Source organism: Rhinolophus ferrumequinum, chromosome 20 (genome assembly GCF_004115265.2).
Source record: "Rhinolophus ferrumequinum isolate MPI-CBG mRhiFer1 chromosome 20, mRhiFer1_v1.p, whole genome shotgun sequence".
NCBI lineage: Eukaryota > Metazoa > Chordata > Mammalia > Chiroptera > Rhinolophidae > Rhinolophus > Rhinolophus ferrumequinum.
The window spans coordinates 12,205,789-12,224,678 of NC_046303.1; the positions used below are offsets into that span (position 1 = coordinate 12,205,789).

At 42.3% G+C, this 18,890-nt stretch overlaps 1 protein-coding gene across 2 annotated transcripts in view; it reads right to left on the minus strand.

Moving 5' to 3' along the window:
• Window positions 1-6,725: 6,725 nt before the first annotated feature.
• Window positions 6,726-18,890, minus strand: part of PLEKHA8 (pleckstrin homology domain containing A8) — a 48,247-nt gene continuing 36,082 nt past the window's right edge. The window contains exons 13-14 of one of the 2 annotated variants that reach the window (XM_033088175.1): window positions 12,220-12,281; window positions 6,726-6,978 (exon numbers count right to left, since the gene is read on the minus strand). In XM_033088175.1, the coding sequence (XP_032944066.1) occupies window positions 6,781-6,978; window positions 12,220-12,281 (260 nt within the window). In that variant the 3' untranslated portion in view covers window positions 6,726-6,780. The remainder of the gene's footprint in view (window positions 6,979-12,219; window positions 12,282-18,890) is intronic. The other variant, XR_004421142.1, reaches the window with a different exon arrangement.

The following is an 18,890-nucleotide window of genomic DNA, read 5'->3' on the forward strand; positions in this document are numbered from 1 at the left end:
CCAGCATGACGCAGACACTGAATAAGCAGAACAGAGGTGGGCCATAGTTCTGGGGCAGGGGCTTGAAAGTTTCTTGTTGGGCCCCATTACTCTTTTAGTTACTGCACTGTGGGGTGGCCTGGAGCTGGGGGTGGTTATGAGAAGTGCTGGGGTGGCCAGACATTAGATGCTTCTGACAGCGGTTACTCACCTTCTGGTATGGAAATATTTTGCTCTTTTAATAACTAGTACAGCTATACCAGTGGATACCAGCCAACCCCAGGCCTGCTCATCCGTATGCGTGGGGAAGGGAGGAGGAGCTGAGTATACAGGCTTTTGTCAGAGCGACTGGACTCAGCTCTGTGTTCTGATACTTGCATTAAGTCCTATACCAAGGTGAGTTCCAAATGGAGAGGAGACATATCTATTAGGTTGGTGCAAAAGTAATTGCAGTTTTTGCAATTGCTTTTAACCTTTTAAGCTGCAATTACTTTTGCACCTACCTAATACTGTACCACAGGAGAGGATCTTGGGATGTGAGTGTTTCTCGTAATTCAGGGATGAGCAGGTTGTCCTGTCCTTTGTGTCACCCATCTCTCCCAGCAACACCTCTTCTTCCAATGTGCACATGCAAACACACACACACACACACACACACACACACACACACACACACCCCGCCGGACTCAGAGGAAGACAGAGATCAGGCTACCCATCCTGCCCAATGCTCCAATCAACTTCTTTCCAAAACCTGGGATGTTAAAGAGAATTCAGGATTTTGCAAATCCACACCTGCTCAGTGTGGGGCAGGAGTAGGAGCTCTTTCATTGCTGCCAGAAAATTTGGTCTTTTTCTTGGGCGACCATCTTTTGAAGTTTAAAGCACAATTGACAAGGTTGGGCTTCTTCCCTTGCTTCATTGCTGGTGAACTTAAGTGGGTTTTACTTCTTAAATTTTAATTTATTTTGGTAGTTCATTTGTTAGACTTTAGAGGATTGAGCTTCTGTGATCTGGCCTCATTTATCCTAAGAAACCACACAAACGTCTTTAAGAGAAGCACATGATAAAATATTTAAAAATAAGTTTATTATAACTAGCGAATATAAAATCTGACAGATGTTTTCAAACATTTTTGCAAAAAAAGTAAAACCCTCCCTTTTCCACCTCCCCACAAGATACAGAGTAAGAACTGGGACAGAGTTTTACATGAAACCTAAACATGAAATCCTCATTCATCGATTGGTCCTAAAAGGCTCCAACACATTATAGCCTAAGCAAAGTTCCATTAAAATTAAGAAATCAACAAACCACTTGACACTTGCTTTCTACTGTCATTATGAAGCTCAGTCAAAATGTGGAAGGACAAGAGCAGGTAACATAAGACTGCATGTGACAGATATTCAAAGTGCATGGATTTATGAAACCACAAAACATTTGAGAGAAGAATACTGAGAGTAGAATTAAACAGTGACTTAAAAAATTAATTCAAGGAAATCTATGTACATCGTAGCCTTTGGCATCTGGTCTAATGTGTTTCTTCTTTATAGAGACATCATTTTGTCCAATCTATTAACCAGATCAAATAGACCTTAACACATGTCTCATCTAACACAGATTGTCCACAGCCAATTTCACATGAGGTAGTTGGGCTGTTTACTGACATTCTAGTGAAACTGTCATGGCATAGGGGACTCATACATCAAACATGCCATGAGACTGGCTCATTAGCCTTCCAGGAAGCAACAGAAATTACTTCTAGATCATCCTTCCTGTCATCACTGACTCCTTATGTACTTACAAAGAGACACACATACATCGGAGTCTGTGGATGAGATCAGCTTCGCAAGGGGTACCGACCATCCCAGGGTGGTTTCTGTTTATAAAGTACAGGGAGGAAATAGTGACTGTGCTTTAAAATATATATAACAGAAAGGATAGTCCTTAAAGCAAGTGGGATCTCCACCTTGGGTTCTCACATAGCTTAGCTGAAAACATCTGTTCACTCTGAAAGAGGAGTGATTAAAAAGGGTCACCAAAGAATTTTGAAAACTTTTGCGTTACAGAGTAGTGGTATGTGTTTTCCTTTGAATGAAAGGCTATATATATAAACAGTGGAGGGGAAAGATCAATGCATGCGTCCACTGTACCGTCCATAATCGCTTAATCAGGCCCCGGAGTGCCTTATGCAGCAGTGCAACGAGGAATCATGCAAAGGGCCTCTGTACACGGGAGTATGGACTGCAACAGGATGGGAACGGGCAACGCTTACAGAGATGGTCTAGTGAACAGTATGTTCATAGAGTTGTTGAAAGAACCCCTAACAACCTTGTAATAGATAAGCAGTCTTAAAGTACCATTAGACAGCTAGTGAATATTTTATGTCATAATTATGAAACCCCTGAGTAAGCAACTCCAGATTACAAAGGGACATCCAGAGACAGAACATATTTCTAAGTACTCTATCTACACTTCACAGGAACACAGGTTTACTCTACATGCTGAAGTCTTTGGACAGACTGTATCAGATCACAAAGAGCACCCTGGATCAGGCCCGCTAAGACCAAACACACTCAGTAGCTCAGCTAATAGAACAATGGCTTAAAATATATTTTACGTATAAATTCTAAATCTAAAAATGTAAAAAAAGGTTGATAGTTCATCTTAAAAAAAGAATGAAACAAAGGTGGGGAAGCTGAAGAGTTGTAAAACCTATGTCTAAAATCAGAAGCAACTGATTTTAATCAGTGATTCAGAAATGCACCATTGGGTAACCAACTTCTCGTAGGACATGGTCGTTTAGTGGAAAAAAAACCAAAACAACAAAGCATAAAAACAGCTTTCCTTCAGAAAGTTTCCAAAATGTTTCACATCATCTTATATGGATCATGACCCTCTGACGCTCTCTACTGCCTTAAATGATATTTCTTCACATATGACTTTCACAATCAGACTACGTTTCCTTAATAAGATACCTCTTCCTTCAGCTCTTTCACTTATTTCGAACCGAATCAAGAAAAGTGTACTTTATTTATTGGTCCCTACCACATAGTTTTTAAAATTAAAAATACTTTTCTGAAAATATAAAGGTGAAGGCATTAACCTTTTGGATACATACATATACGCAGTTAATAATCAAAACAGAGAAGACTGCACGCTTTGCCAGCGACACTCACCTAATAACAGATCTGCTTTCCTAAATGCCACGCATCGTGGTGGCCACCTGCTTTACAGCTACAAATGGGAAGAGGGGCTCTTTAAGCTCTTGCAGTTGGGGAGGGGAACCAAATCCCCACCGCCTGGACACCTCACTCTGGGTTAGGTCGGAGCCAGGTGCTCCACATACGTGCTGGAAGGTGCTGCTGGGGAATAGGGCAGAACAGCTAACAGGGGGGATTGGGTTTGGTGCTCTGAGGGGGGCACCGCAAGGCTGAACTATGTAGTTCCCATATCCCTCATCATGGAATACGACATTTGGGGACGCTTTATGTTCAGAATGGCAGGCACATAATGATGACGAGGTGCCTCAAGTCACTACCTACACAACCTCACGAACACTGCCTTTCAAAGTCAATCCCCGGGGGCCGCTATGCTCACCCTTCTGAGAGCCCCACTTCTAGAACTCCCTGCAGAGCGGATGAGAAAATCATCACCTCACAGTCACAAGTTGGTTTTGCCCCCCCAAAAGACATCCCTCCAACTTAACATTTTTCACCAGGATTAGCTATTTCAGTAAAATTTGCTTTCAAAGGAAAAAAATGCCATATTTGAAAGGATTTTGTTCAGTTAGACAAATGCACATTGATCCCTCTTGGGTGTAAAGCCCAAGATGTGCAGATATGCAGAGATGTGCAGATATGATGAAACCACGTGTATGGGAGCCAAATGTTACTTATTAGCCTCTACTGACACCTAGAAGACACATTACCTTTTTCTTCAGAATCTCTCTAACGTCCCTCTTGAAAAGAGACCCCGAAAATGTTTGAGCAAGGAGAGCAAGATGGCTGTTCTGTCAACAATCATACTAGCCATTTTCTGATTTCCTCTCACTGTCGGGGTCAAAGAAAGCTTAGGTGTCTTTAAATCTTGCAGGATTATGGAGAGAAAGCCTTAATTATCTTTTCTCTTTGCCCCATTCTTGGATAGTACAAGCAAATTAGCACAAATTAGGACTTTAAAATGGAGAAGCTAATACTGTAGATTCAGGAGGAAGCTCTGCCTGTGCCAAGTTTCAGGTCCAGTTGAATTTATCACCTAGTATTAGGTGCAATTTCTAGTTATTTTTATTGAAGGACTCTCAGGGCTTTACACATCTTAGGCAAATTTAATATGTGCCAGTGAGGAAAATACCGACCCAAAAACATTACCTCTTTCCTATAGGGTGGGAAAAAGGATGAGTAGAAAATATAACTCGTTCAAGTTATTCAAGCTATTCTGATCTGGGTTCCCAATATCCCAGATAATAATAAATCCTTCTTCCTCAGAAACTGAGTCACATACACCAAGGCAGTAACTACGTAAGTGGGAAATGGCCACCTGAGCAGCTTTCTTTTTGTGTATATTCAGAGCTTCGGGGGCAAATCGGAGGTATTTTCAGGGGGCCCACCTGCTCCAAGAGACCACATGGGTTGACCTGAGGTGACGGGAGCAGCTGTAAGCGTGGTCATGTTTCATTCACCACACTTACGATCTCCTGGTAGCAGCCCATCCCAATGACGCAATGCCTCACGTGTCTCATTTAAGGTACAAGCAAAGATTGGCTGTTTTTTTCTTTTTCCCTTTTAGGAGACTACGTTGAGGGCAGGAAGTCTCAATTAGCCCCTAGTGCCGCCATCATAGTCACACTAACCAGAGAGGAAGACACACTGATTACTCGTGGTGGTGGTGGCAGTGGGGACAACACACATACCTCAGCAGCTGCCAACAGGAAATGCTAAAGTACAAAAGAATCAGCATCATTTTAGCACCCTTTTCCTCCTCAGCCTTAAGACACTTGATGTTGCTTTACTAAGTTTAAGCCTTTTCCAGAAGCCCTTATGTGAGCAGGATACCTGTATCATTAATGTGAGCTAAATAAATGTCCATTTGTTTAAAAACAGACAAAAGACAAAATCAACACCCTCCTTGCACTAATCTCTCTGCCTAAGGAGAGGGTTCTGTTTGCCCTAGGGACTGCTCAGGTGGCGTTCACCTGCGCCCTTCAAAGGAACTCGCCTTCTACCCTGGGAACGACCGCATGCTGGAAAGTCCCTTCCCGCTCCTACAAGGAAGCAGCGTCTAACGCGGAAGGCACCTGTGGCTTCTGTCCCACACACTTGGCAGCGTGGCCCTCCGAGAGAGTAGGGCCACGGTCCTAGTGTCACTCTTTTCAGGAGTGAAAGACTCCTCTATACAAGATTGTTTTATGAAAGAATTAAATCCCACCACTAACTTTGACATGGTCCCCAAAGCTTTTGGGCTTGATAAGCAGATGCATTTAGCTTGCTCTGCACCATTGCTGATTAAAGCAAGACTGATCAGAGAGCCCCTGGGAACCACGGTCCGTGGATGTGACAGCAAGGCCTGCCGCTGGGCGCCAACGCTGGTTCAGTGAAGAAAGCGGCTGCGTGAACTCGGTCCCCTTCTCACTCTCGCTTTCACTACTTTATTGCAACCACAGTCTCCTCCTCTTTGGAAAAAAGGACACATCCTTTAGTTCATGCGACTGGGAATCCTGCAAATGAGAAATTAACTTCGTGGTTCTTCAACCCGTGCGCACCAAGAATAACTTGAAAAGTGGACTCAAAGATCTCCCCCGCCCGCCAATTCTGGTTGCGCAGGGTTGGGGTAAGGCCTGGGGTTTGCTGTTTGAAGAACCACTCTATGTATGCAGAGGTCATACTAGATCATACTAGAAATCACCTGGCCCCTCTACTTAGCGTCTGTATGACTGTGAGCAAATCCCTCGATCTCTCATCGTTCTTTCTGAAACTGGGTAATAATCCCTGAATGTCACAGCTTCACGGTGATGTCCAACTGAGATAAGGCCTGGGAAAGCGTGCTGCCAGAGATGGGCACCAGGTGGGCCACCTCGGAGGGCCTGTCCCAATGCTTCCACACTGCCCTCCAGGTTGGAGGTAGGGCGCACCACTCATCTCTCCGGAACCACAGTGTTCCTGCCCGTAAACACGATGGCGCTCATCCTGTATGTCTTCTACCTCCCACACTTCCGTGGTCATACCGATGCCCGAGCACCTGGATGACACAGGCTCTTCTCGCCCACAGAGCCATGCAGAAGAACATTCTCTGAAGGGCGTCTAGGCATAGACACGGCTACATTTCAACCGCGTTGACAACGGGGCGTAGCTCCCTCCAGTGTTTCAGTCTGACTCTAAGTTGACTGAAACACTGGCTATAAGTTCTAGTCCTTGGTACAGAATTTGCTCATTTTCACCTTGGGTTTGGGTGGCCCATTGAAACTCAAAGCTAAAAACAAAACAAAACAAAACAAAACATAATACCAAGAAATTCATTTGTCAAATCTGCTCTTATAACTTGCTGTTCAAGTCTATATAACAGTTATGATTTGGTTTCCAGGAGGCCCTTTGAACTGAAATTTATAGCACCTTGATTTTTAAACACACAAAAACACATAAGCAATTTAAAAAAATTATACATAAAAGCACTAGGCTTTGCCTCCCCTCCTCCATCCGCCGAGGAAGGGGTGGAGAGGGTTGAAGTTGCTGCTGGAAATTAAGCAGGGCAACAAAACACTTCAGCAAACGTTATTCCCTGAAGTTAGCAGGCGGCGCGGTCCTGCGGACGTCACACCACCTCGTCAGACTCCAGTCCGTGGACCTCGTATAAAGTGTCCAGGATTGCCAGCTGCTTTTCCATGGCAGGGAGGTAAAGGCTGAGGTCCCTCTGCATCCCAACGCCGAAAGCTGCTTTCAGGTGGTCGCCTTCCTTGATGGTTAACGCGGCCACAAAATCTTCATAGGATGGAGCCGCCCTCAAAGCTAACTGCAAAAGAATTGCCCGTGAGAATCTGCGTCACGTGTCTCTGTCTCTCATGCTTTACTCTTATGCACGAGTGCATGCATTGTCTCTCCCTCTCTCTCTCTCTGTCTCTCTCTCTCTCTCTCTCTCTCTCTCTCTCTCTCACACACACACACACACAACTGAGAGCAAGAGTAAAAAAAAAGTAGGAATATACCCTTCCAATTCATGGACTCTAAAATATTTTTTCAAGCACCAAATCATATAATTTTAAGGCTAGAAGTAGCAAGTATGGACTTGGGCCATCTTGAAGGTGAGTAATGCTATCAAGTCAGGCAATGCTGAGAGAACGAGCTTGAGAACAGCCCCCTTCTCGTTCAGTGTGGTCCAGACTGCTCCCCTTGTCTACCTGTATGCACGCTGCTACCACAGTCTTGGTTCCCACATGGCCAGCTTTCCAGGGCCTCTCACTCTCCTACGTGTGTCTCGTGTTCACACATACGTGTCTTTGCGTATCTCCCATTTCCCCCCACGTGGATACCATTTCCTTTTCACTCTTGATGGGACATTTTCTGAAAAGGAAGGGACCTAACATTTGTTGTTTGCTTGTGCACTGATGCTTCAATGTATTGTATCCCTGTTCATCTTTACGAGAACCCTGTCCAGTTTACATCCCTATTTTACAGATGAACTTCCCATAGCTAATGAGGGCCTGGGCCACGACCTAACATCAGGACGGTCTCTCTGCTTTTCCAGCCACACTGCCACAACACGGCACTCCCCTGATCGATTTTCTAGGCTCCTTATAGCTCCCCTCCCTTTGCAGGCCAACTGTTCCCTAAGCTCGCTAAAATCGGCTGTCTGGCATCCATTGGGTTGGCTCTGCCGAGATCTCTGGAGACTTTTTAGGATCTTGAACTATCATTCGTCAGTTGCTTTCTTGAGTGTCCTTGTACTTTGAATGTGAAATTCTTTGAGAATCAACCCTCCTCTCACTGACTGGAGAGTGACTGGCACGTATCACGCAAAGGTTAAAGCACAGGCTTGGGTGAAGGAGACCTGGCTTTGAATCCTACATCTTTCACATATTAGCTTGAGCAATGTAAGCAGGTGCTTAACCTCCCAGAACCTTAGTGTCCTCATCTGTAGAAGACAACTCATACCACTTCCCTTATTTGAAGGATTAGTGGGATCTATATGAAGTACTGAGCCCATTGCCTGGCACATAATAAATACTCGAATAATGGCAGTGCAAGGGAGACTGCAGAGAATAAAGGAAGGCAATTATCCAAAATTATAGTGTGAGAAGATCTCCCAAAATTGAAGTATATGAGTCTCCAGATTTAAAGAGCCACCCAAGTGCTCAGCATAAGGAATGATAAAGACCAAAAGGGGAACGTCATAACATTTTGGAATGTGGGGATAAGCAAAAGCTCCTAAAAGCATCCAGAATAAGAGGAGGATCAGTTTACATAAAATGGAACAGGAATTAGAATGACATTAAATTTATAGTAGTAACAGCAGAAGCTGGAGGACAATAGAGGTATGCCTTTGAAATTCTGAGAGAAAATTAATGTTAACCTAGAACCCTATACCAGCCAAAGCATCACTCTAGAAAAAAGGGCAGAATAAAGACATTTTCAGGCATGTAGGCATTCAACAATGTAGCTCCCTTGTACCTTTTCTTAGGCAGCTACCGGAGGATGGACACCACCAAAACAACAGATTAGCTCAAGAGACAGGAAGCCATAGGACATGGGAAATGAAATTAGGGTGAGGTGTTTTTTAACAGAAAAACTTGTGAAGAAAAGTCCTAGGGTAATAGCAGTACAACAGGCCTGAACAACTAATTCAGGATGGAATAATAGTTTAGAAAGTTCTGAAGAGGAAGTCTCCAAGAAAAAAAATCCATATATCATCTGATACATTTGAGTTGAGAGTGATGGCAATTTGAGAGCCTTGATGGTGCAGAAAAAAATAACAACATATAAGAAGGAACACCAACAAAAAAACCGTAGAATGTTGGCTCGTCATCATAATGTTAACTTGTGTATCATTATATTGGGGAGGTGGAGGCAGGGGAGGTGAGGTAGTGATACATTCTAGTCTATAACAGAAAGTCAACATTAATGACTAAAACTGGCAAGGCCACCAAGAATCATAAACATTCTTAGAATTACGGAGGCGTAAGAAGAAATAGCCACAGCAGAGGGGGGCGGCAGCTTCTTTGGAGTGAGTCTGGGAAGTAGGGAGGAAAAAGAGAGGCACTGTGATTTTCTGTTATAACTTTTTTGGACTTTATGATAAAAAAACAAAACCAAACCCTACGTACAAATGTTTAAGTAAAATAAAAAACATAAAAAGTTTTCCCAGAGTGAGGCCCAGGGAATTTCTCAAGGCTCCTAGAGGACTGTGATACAGCCAAGTCTATTTGGGAACTAATGATAGAAATCAACCAGAGAGGAAACCCAAAGGGTCAAGTGATGGATAGCTGGAGGCAGAACCTGGCCCAGGTGTCAGTTCCATAGATTACAACTGTTTGAAGCTACAAGTTCACCATTTGGCTGGTGAATGAGTCAAATGCCTTGAGTCGAAAAGCTGTTGCCCTGAGCAACAGGGATCAGTTAAATGAATTTGCCCCCACTAATTAATTAGCACATTAGGAAACAACAAACTTTCTAAAGTAGGAATAATGTGGAGAATAACAGCAGAGAGGCTGAGAGGGGTCAGGCTAGCTCTTCTATTGATAAGGCCGTTGCCAAATGCTCGGCATAATCTGTTTTCTTAAAAACCAGCAACTTCAAAAATTATTGGCAACAATATGAAGAGCCTTGAAAATACTCTTACCCTATAACTTTGGATATATGACCTCACCTCTTTGTGTCTCGGGTTTTTTGGTCTATAAGTGGGGCAAATAAGAGAACCTACCTCAGTTATGAAATTAGTAACTTTCTAGATGTATAGTGCGTGGTAAATGCTCACAATGACAGGGTGTGGTTGGAGTTACGGGTATCACATTAGACAGAGCAATTCTAATTCTAGGAACCTATTTTGAGGAAATAAGAGTTGTAATCAAAAGTGCATGTGAACGGATGCTGTTTTATCTGTAATAACAAACTTAGAAGCAGCTTAAATTTCCAACACAGAGGATTGGACAAATAAATTATGGTACCTCCACCCTAGGGAAATATTATGCAGTCACTACAAATAATGATTTTCAAAGACTCTTGTGGCATTTAAAAATGGTCATGATAGAATCTATTAAAATAGGGGGAAAGAATACAAAATTGTACCACAAGCTAAATGTCAAAAAATTATATGCATATACAAAGCATACAAAATAAAGATAATTATACACATATAATATAAACATGAAGATATATAGACATTTGCAAGTAGATATACATTTAGGTAAATATATAAAATTAAATAAAACAATATTTAAAAGAATATGTAAAAATACATAAAAATAAAAGCTAAGAAGGTAAAACACAAAAATGTTAAAAAATAGTTATTATGGAGTCATGAGAATATGGGCAATTTTAATTTTTTCCCTTTCTATTCCACCACAATTTCTACAATATATTATAATGTGTCTAAATTACTATATAGTGGTGGGGAGGGGATGCCGTAAGCTAAAAAGTCCTTTTAAAGGCTCATGCTTATGATAAATTTTCTTCTATAGTTGCATTCTTGTTGGCTATGTCTCTTGGCTCATTAATATTTCAGGGCACAACTTTAGCTTCTATACTGAAAAACACTGTGTTTATGTATCTTGGACACAGGGCAGCTCAGTGTTTTCATGCTTCGTCATCTCACCAAGGGAATGCGGGTGTCTGCCATCTGCCAGCAATCACAGTATTTACTCAGGGAGACTGACGATGTAGCAGCACCCACTGCCTCATCATTCAGCAGCGGCTTCTCAATTGTTCTGTCTCCACTGTGGAAAGCTGTGATGTGGGCAGTGAGCACGGGCCTCTGGAGACAGCAGATCTGGGTTCAGGCCTGGGCTCGGCCAGGGCCTCACTTTGGGACTGGAATGAATAGTTCTGCATTTGTAAAAGAGTGGGCCTGAGTCCTGAGATTACCAAGGACAATAAACATGAAAGTACCAGCACAATGTCTCGTGTACGATAGCGTCACGTGATAGCTGTTGTTACGATTATTAAACAGGCACTGAAGGTAAGTGTGGGCAGTTGGCAGCTGCAACGGCCGCGTTCCTGTTCCAGTGACCAGTAAGCGATGGAGCCACTCATCTCCATGCTTTCAAAAAAGACTTCATTTTCACTAAAATTGGATTTCTTTCACTGTAAATTCTTCCCACTTTCTTTATGTGCCTCCTAATAAATCATGACCTAAACAGTCCTCACCTGAAGCAAATGATGTCTCCTGTCCTTTAAATTACTAGGAAACATCATCCACAAGGCTATTTTTATCCCCCGACCTTCCAAACAACACTCACATTCGATGGCGTTTCTTAGGGTACCACTCACTACAGGAGGCTCAGCCTTGTCTCGGCTGCACCAGACTATGGCTGACCTCTCCCTGGATGGAAGCATCACAGAGGGCACATTAGTGCTGATATACAGGGCCACCTACTCCTGCTGCTTCACAGAGCGGGCCTGGTCAACATGCTGGCAAAGAAGGAGAGGTGGGAAGAGGAGCCAACACACAGGAACGCAAACACCCCCACAGTGAACTCCCCGGGTAAGAAGGGCGTTCCAGCCCTGGCTGCTGGCACACCCAATTCGCTTAAGATTCAAAGATGACATTCAAGTAGGGAAAAGAAACCCTGAAATCTGAGTGAACAACATTGAATACAACGGGCAGCAGAGGGAGCTATGAGTTTGAGGGCATCATGGTTTCCCCTAAATGGTACTTGGCAGCTTCCTGCCTAATAAATACCAACAATACTCCTTACTACCTTATCAGAAGGGCAACTGCTCCTGAGGCAAATCTCCACAAGATCATCGGGACTGGAGAGGGTAGAGCACACTCTTCATCAGTCTTTTCTGTTCTAGACACTTCTATTTTTTAATTGTTAAAAAACATTTTCAATTATCGCTGGCATTCAGTGTTATATTAGCTTCAAGGTGTTTTTGTTGCCAACATTTCCACACAACAAAGACCCATAGACTTAAATTCACTAAGCAACATTTTGTTCTTATTCTCGAAAAAAAAGCAAACAGAAACACCACACACACACACCAGGCAACAGCACTCGCTATGACCATCAGAATATGACGAGGCAGAAGATTCACTTACCGCAAAAACTCCTCGAACGACCCAGCCGTGGTGTTGCCGTAATGTTTTACCATATGCATTATCTTGGGGAAAAAAAAAAAAGAGAGAGAGAAGCTCCATAAGGAACAAGTTCATCAGAATTTGATGCGCTGTTAGTATCATGTCTTTTGTAATGGATGCAGTAGCACGGTCCTATTGGTATTAGGAGCTGATGAAAAAAGTCTAATTACAAGGTTATGTATCCCAAAAGTCTGGAGTAGGAAAAAAGCCTACACAGATTTTTTTTTTTTAAAGAAAAATAGATATTCCCACTCTTACCCTGTGTCAATATATCTGAACTCCAGCTTATTAATAAAATCAATATCATGCTGGGAAAAGTTCAATACATATAAGGAAATAAAAAGGGAGGAAAGGATACTGGAAAATAAAGACTACAATTAGAAACACGCTATAAAACATATAAAATGCAGTTGTTTGAAGTGTTGTGTGACTGAGCCAGTCTCTCTTAGCTGCCCTCTTACCATCTGTTTTCCCCTTTGTAAAATGATCTCTAAGGTTCTTTTCAATTCTAACATTCAATTCTGGGATGTAAAATGTTTGTCCTAGATGTCCCTATGACGCTGGATATACAGCATTAAACCTAGAAACCTTTAAAACTATCATGGAAAGACTGTCTTAAAGTTACTAAGCTAGTGATAAAGCAATTGGTCAGGCCTATTAATCAAAGTCATTCATGTTCTAGACTTTAAAGATAAAAACCTATTATTTCTGTCCCAATGTGTTTTAAAATGAGATTTGCGATTTAAAAACTGGTCTATAATAATTTTAATTACAAAAAATTAATCTGAAGAACAAAGTGGCTGCATTTCACACAAGGGATGTGTTCCTGAAGGCTTTAAATAATTCAATATACACAAAATTCAAAATTGATTTTTTCCATAGGAATAAATGCAGCCTCGGGAGGCACAGGTCTACATCACCACAGTGCATTTTTATTTTAATGCTCCATTTTATTTTCTAAGCGTCATCTCCAGTAGTTTACAGAGTGTTTATTTCTAAATTAACACACAGAGTATCATGGGGGTTGTTTGACCTTCTTCATTATGTTTTGTTCTCATCTAAATTCTATTCCAAACTTATGTATTTTCATGTGCTAGTTTCAGCACTATTACAAGTACTACCACTATTTAATCAAGGTGACATTATAATAGGACATAAAAATATTTTAAACCATAACAAGAGTGGGAAGCAGTGCACTGGGGCTGAAGGTCCCGGGGACTGGGGCCACATTTTGAGGACCTTTATATGCGACACAAAGGATTCTGAACTTACCACCTGAGGCACAGTGGCAGTTTAAAAAAATATAACACTTACTGACTTTTTTTTCCCCACGAGTAATGCATGCTCATTGTTAAAAATAAGGAAAACACAAACAGGAACTAAAGAAACCTACAAGCATGCCTCTCAGAGATAACCACAGTGGATATTCTGGGGGGTACAATCTTAGTCTTTTTCCCTGTGCAGATAGTTTATTTTCTTCTAACGATCATGACCAATCTGATCTGGAATTGTGGTAGGGAAGTAACACGCGGAGATTTTCTTTACAGTGTAGAGTGTATACAGCCATCCTGGTCCATGAGCCTTCCGCTCCAAAGCCTACCTGGACAAACTGCCTATTAACGAGGGCTCTGCATCCAGTGCTACGCCGACTTCAGAGACTTTATACCTTCCCTCCACTTTGCCATTTAATTCAACCATTCCAAAAAGCCCTGAAACTTTTCACCCTGCCCCCTTCTGCAGGACTGCAAGGAAACAAGGGTGCTGTGAGCCCAAATGACGTGGGCAGGCTGGTCCAAGGAAGAGGGAGTATTTGCACAGCAGCACGGTCTATGGCCTTGTCCTTCTCGAGGAAGCAGCTATTCCTTATCGTGGTGGCACCTTGCCAGAGAACAGTCCCACTGGGGGGAAAATGTGGGCCAGGTGGTCTAATGGGAAAAGAGGGTGTCAGAGAATTGGGACTGGGTCCTCACTCAGGCCCAGGAAGACCACTGCTGCAATTTAAAACCAACAAATGAAATAAAATTCAGTGAAAAATAAAAAGACTTGCCAGAAGTCCTTAGCTGACTTCTAGGGCTGCAAATATCCCTGGCACGTGAGGCTGCATTAAAATAAGATGAAGTCTAAGCCTGACCTATTTTGGTTACCTAGAGATTAGATAATGAAATACATTAATCTTCACTGTAATACCCATTCATTATCATAATGCATGCTCTATAATCTGGAAGTATTTTTGGCTTCTGAAAGACATAAATGATACCCTTCTCCCAGTTCTTTGAGACCTGTCAGTTCCTCAGAGACTGAGTCAAAATTCTGAGCAGGAAGCTTTGACAATCACCTTGCCTAATTCTCTTCCTTTACAAAGAAACAAAAGACCCAGAGAAACAATGACTTGCCCAAGGTCACAGAGCTAAAAGCAACTAGAACTTGGGGCAGTCTTGTCCCATTAAACCATTCTGCCAAAAAAACCAATGTTTATTATTTGTGAAACAAAATAACGAAAATGAAAAATGTGGCTTTCCCAGCCATTTCCTGAAAGAATCTGAACCTTATTCTGTTTATGGAAACAATATAGATGTGACTTCCTTACTGGCAACTTACAAACATGCGATGAGGTATTTAGAGATTATCCCTGAATCTATTATAGTATCTGAGCGGGAACCACCTTTCCATTACTGTTGGCAGACAACTATTCTGTCCAGGAACTGGATGCATGAGAAAGTGTTTCTCTATTATAAATCTATAATTGGTAAGAATTTGCAGAGTTACTTTGGGTTGTAGAGAGGACACAGGAGAAATGCAAACCTAAGTTTTAAGAGAGAGCTTAGGAAGCTGATAAGCAAAGCCAGTAAAGGTAAATCAGTCCTTCCCTGAGCTCAGGAAATGACAATCATCTTAGCTCTGCCTATGAGCTAAACGAGGCAGTCGTTAGGCAAGAATCAGGAACCAGGAGAGGTTTGAAGGTGAATAAGCAGCAGTGAACAAATATGAAAAATAATCCAGAGACAGGAAGGAGGTGTATAATGGGACACCATGTATGTAAGTTTAAAACATGCAATACAGTATTAGCTACTGTTTATGGTCACATATACATATAGTAAAAGTATAAAAACATGTATTATATAATGATAAACAGCAAATTCAGGATGAAGATTTCTGGGAAAATGAGAGGAGTAATAATCCCAAGGTGTGGTATATGGGTACAGTATTGAACTATTTCATATATTTGCTCAAGCAGTGATATTTGTTAAATGTCTGAAATATTTATAATAAAAAAACTGAGTTACTAGGACTGTACCCTCTGGATTCTTGGTAGTGACTAAGCTTTAGGCAAATGAATTGTCTAGAGAAAAGCCATCCTAAACACTAGTGGACAGAAGTGAAACAAGAACCCGGAGATACCCTCGTTACCTTCAGGCATTACCGAGAAGAGAATCCGCAGGATTGTAAACCAATTCTGCCACCAGAGCGCATGCTGGGGGCCGTTCTGGAGCAGAAGTGGCTTCATTCCTGTTCCGTAATATTGCCAGAATGATTAGTCAAGTTATGATTTGACACTAAATATCTGACTATGAGTCCGGACTTTCTCTCTCTCACATAGCTCTCTCCTTGTGCACGAAAGCCTTTCATATTAAATGTATAACTGAGCATCCTTTTAACATTTGTCCTGCTCTGAGCTAGAGATCTTCGTGGTGTTAATATTTACCTGACATTGGTGGCGTCATTCCGAGGTGAGGGATGTGGCGACATGCTACCCGCCGCGGAGGGAACGGCGCAGAGCACGTAACATTTATTATAGTACAATGGGGCCTGAAATGCCAGAGCAACTGTTCTTCCTTCCACTTACAAGAACGCTCTCCGAAAGCTCTTTCTGATATGGCATCTGCAATTGGAAGGGCACGCCTATTGGGAGGGCCATTAAACAGACCCTCCTTGTAGACCCAACTGTGTTCTTAGAATGATTTCTGGAGAATGTCATAGAACACTACGGGTTCAGAGCAGCTCTTGGCATGAGACCATCCAAAATATTCCGCTCCAATCATCATTATGGGGAATCCAAGTGATGGCTCAAATGCAGAAGCAGGAAGTATAAAGTTCAAGGTCCCTTCCAGATGCCGGGACCTCATTCTAGGTCACAGAGCAGCAGCAGCCAAATGGCTACCCACGCACTTTCCAGAGTCTGAACTGACGCCAAGGCTTCCATTATGTCATTTAGGACTTTTCCATGTCAAGGCCACTAGGATTATGCAAGTTTTAAGAACATTGACCTTTAAACCTTTCTTAAGCAGTGTTTTCAAATTTGGGAGTGCCAGCCAAGGTTTATCCTTAATTTATCCGTTACTGTCTTGCTGTTGTTCCTAGGTTAGGAAAATTTTTCTCTTATTGGAGAACTAGCTAATTATCATGAATGGAAGGCAAAATTAACTGATGCTGAGGGTAACTGACCTTCAAGTTCTCGCTCTAGATGAGTGGGTCTCAAACTTCAGCATGGCTTAGAACCATTTGAATGACTTGTTTACACACGGATTGCTGGGCTCTGCTGGACTTTCTGTGTCAGCAGGTGTCAGGTGGGGCCTGGTAGTCTGCATTTCTAATAAGTTTCCAGGTAATAAAGATGCTGCCACCCGGGGACCACTTTGAGAACCATGGATCTAGATTTGAGACCCCAGGGAAGGGACTTATCTTCTCTAAACCTCAGTTTACTGGATGTAAAAGGGGAGTATTTGGAAGAGTAAAGAGAATGCTTATCAAGAACCTAGCGTCATATGATTTCAATAACATTATTTCACCACAATGTTTGAAGTACCTGAAAGTTTGTATTTGGCCCCACTCAGTTTTGCCAAATAAAGAAGCAGCTGTTAGAAATTCATGAATAAAAGAGTTTAAAAAATATATAGGTTTTAAAAGTTATTAGAGCAATATATGAGTATGTGAGAAATATATTAAAAAGAGAAAAGAAAAAGTAATTTGTAATTCCAATAAAAAAAATAAAACAAAAGAACCTAGCGTCATAACTACACTGCGTGCTCTGTAAGTGCCTTCATTTCAGACAATATAGTGGTTCCACTTATAAAGGCTGTGGTTTCAAAATGAGAAAAGAAGCCATTAACCCAACAGAAACATGCATCGAGGAGCCTATGGGTTCTAAACAGTTAACGTGCAAACATTTCTCATAAACTACATTTGTTTGCACAGAGCTGCCTGTGGCTGTGCCTGGAGCGGAGGGTGGGATGGTTAGGGGACCGTTCTCTCTCCATATTGAACAGCAGCAAGAAACTAGGGGTCCCTACGCACCAACCTCTAAAATAATCCTGGACATCAGGACGCAAATCTCAGATTCACAGCCCCTTTTCCCTTTATACTGAAAATAGTGCTGAAGGGGACGAAAGGAAGGAAAAGCTGAGAGATTATTTCAGTTTTGAAGCAGCCTTTGTCCTTGAAGTCTCCTCTCACTCCAGAGTCAACATTTCCGGGTCCAGTCTCAAATCCAGCAAAAGGCAGGGGAGAAAAAGGGGTTGATTGAGGGGTGGGGGCGGGGCAGAAAGGGCATACATTTCCTCAGCTTCCTCCCGTCCTCCAGGGCCAAAGCTTTTCTTGTCACTTGCTGGTGTCCTGTAAGCAGCTGGGTCCTATTCGACCCCAGCTCCAGCAGGGGGGTAAATGAGATCAGCATTCGCCTCTCCCCGCACACAGGCAGCCATGACAAAGCAACAGCATCGTATGACATGTGGAGTCCACCAGGCACACAGCGCTGAATCCTTTCTTCTGCATTTCCTGCAGGTGGGGGAATCTCACCACCTACGCCCCCGACCCCATGTGAAATTTCCATACTAAGAAGATAGTCTGGAGAGAAATTTCTGGCTTGGCACCCAGGCTTTGTAAGCTTTCCATTTCTGATTTGGGACCACTAAACCCCATTTTCTGGCAGATGATCAATTTCATATGTCACGATGATAAAAATAGAAACGACAATAGACGCTAACCTGTATTAAGTGCTTATTATACACCATTTTTCTAATCTTTCATAGGCTTGAAACTGTTTAATCTTTACGACAACATTGTAAGGGACATTATATCATCATTCCCATTTTATAGATGAGGAAACTGAGATACAGAAAGGGTTAAGTAAATTGACTACGAGCACAATATTATTAAGTAGTGGAATCCAGAAAGCCTATGATCTTGTCCAGTCCACAAGTCATAAAGACACTGGTTAGGGTGTATGAAGCATTACGGTGAATATACGTTTAGTAGTGAAATCAGGATACAGGGGAGAACATCATGGAGACTGTCTGGGAAATTCAGGGATGTATGAGAAATGCAAAAATGCAGGTAGCATCCCAGGGATGGTGGAGAAGACCTTTTGGGGAAGAAACGGGGACCTTGGAGTCAGGGGCCCCAAAATGACCCTGATTAAAACCGTTTGTGGTCTCGGCATGTATTTTAATCTTTCAAAATTTTGGTTACCTAACCAGCAAAAACGGATTTGAGGATTAAGTTGTCTAAATTCTTCATAAAGTGTTAAGAAGTATCAGCTGTTATTGTTTCATGGCACACCAGCCAAGTTTCCAGACAGAAAGGCCTAGGAAAATTGTGTGGGGGCAGAATCCCTCAGGACTCATGGCCCACAGGGA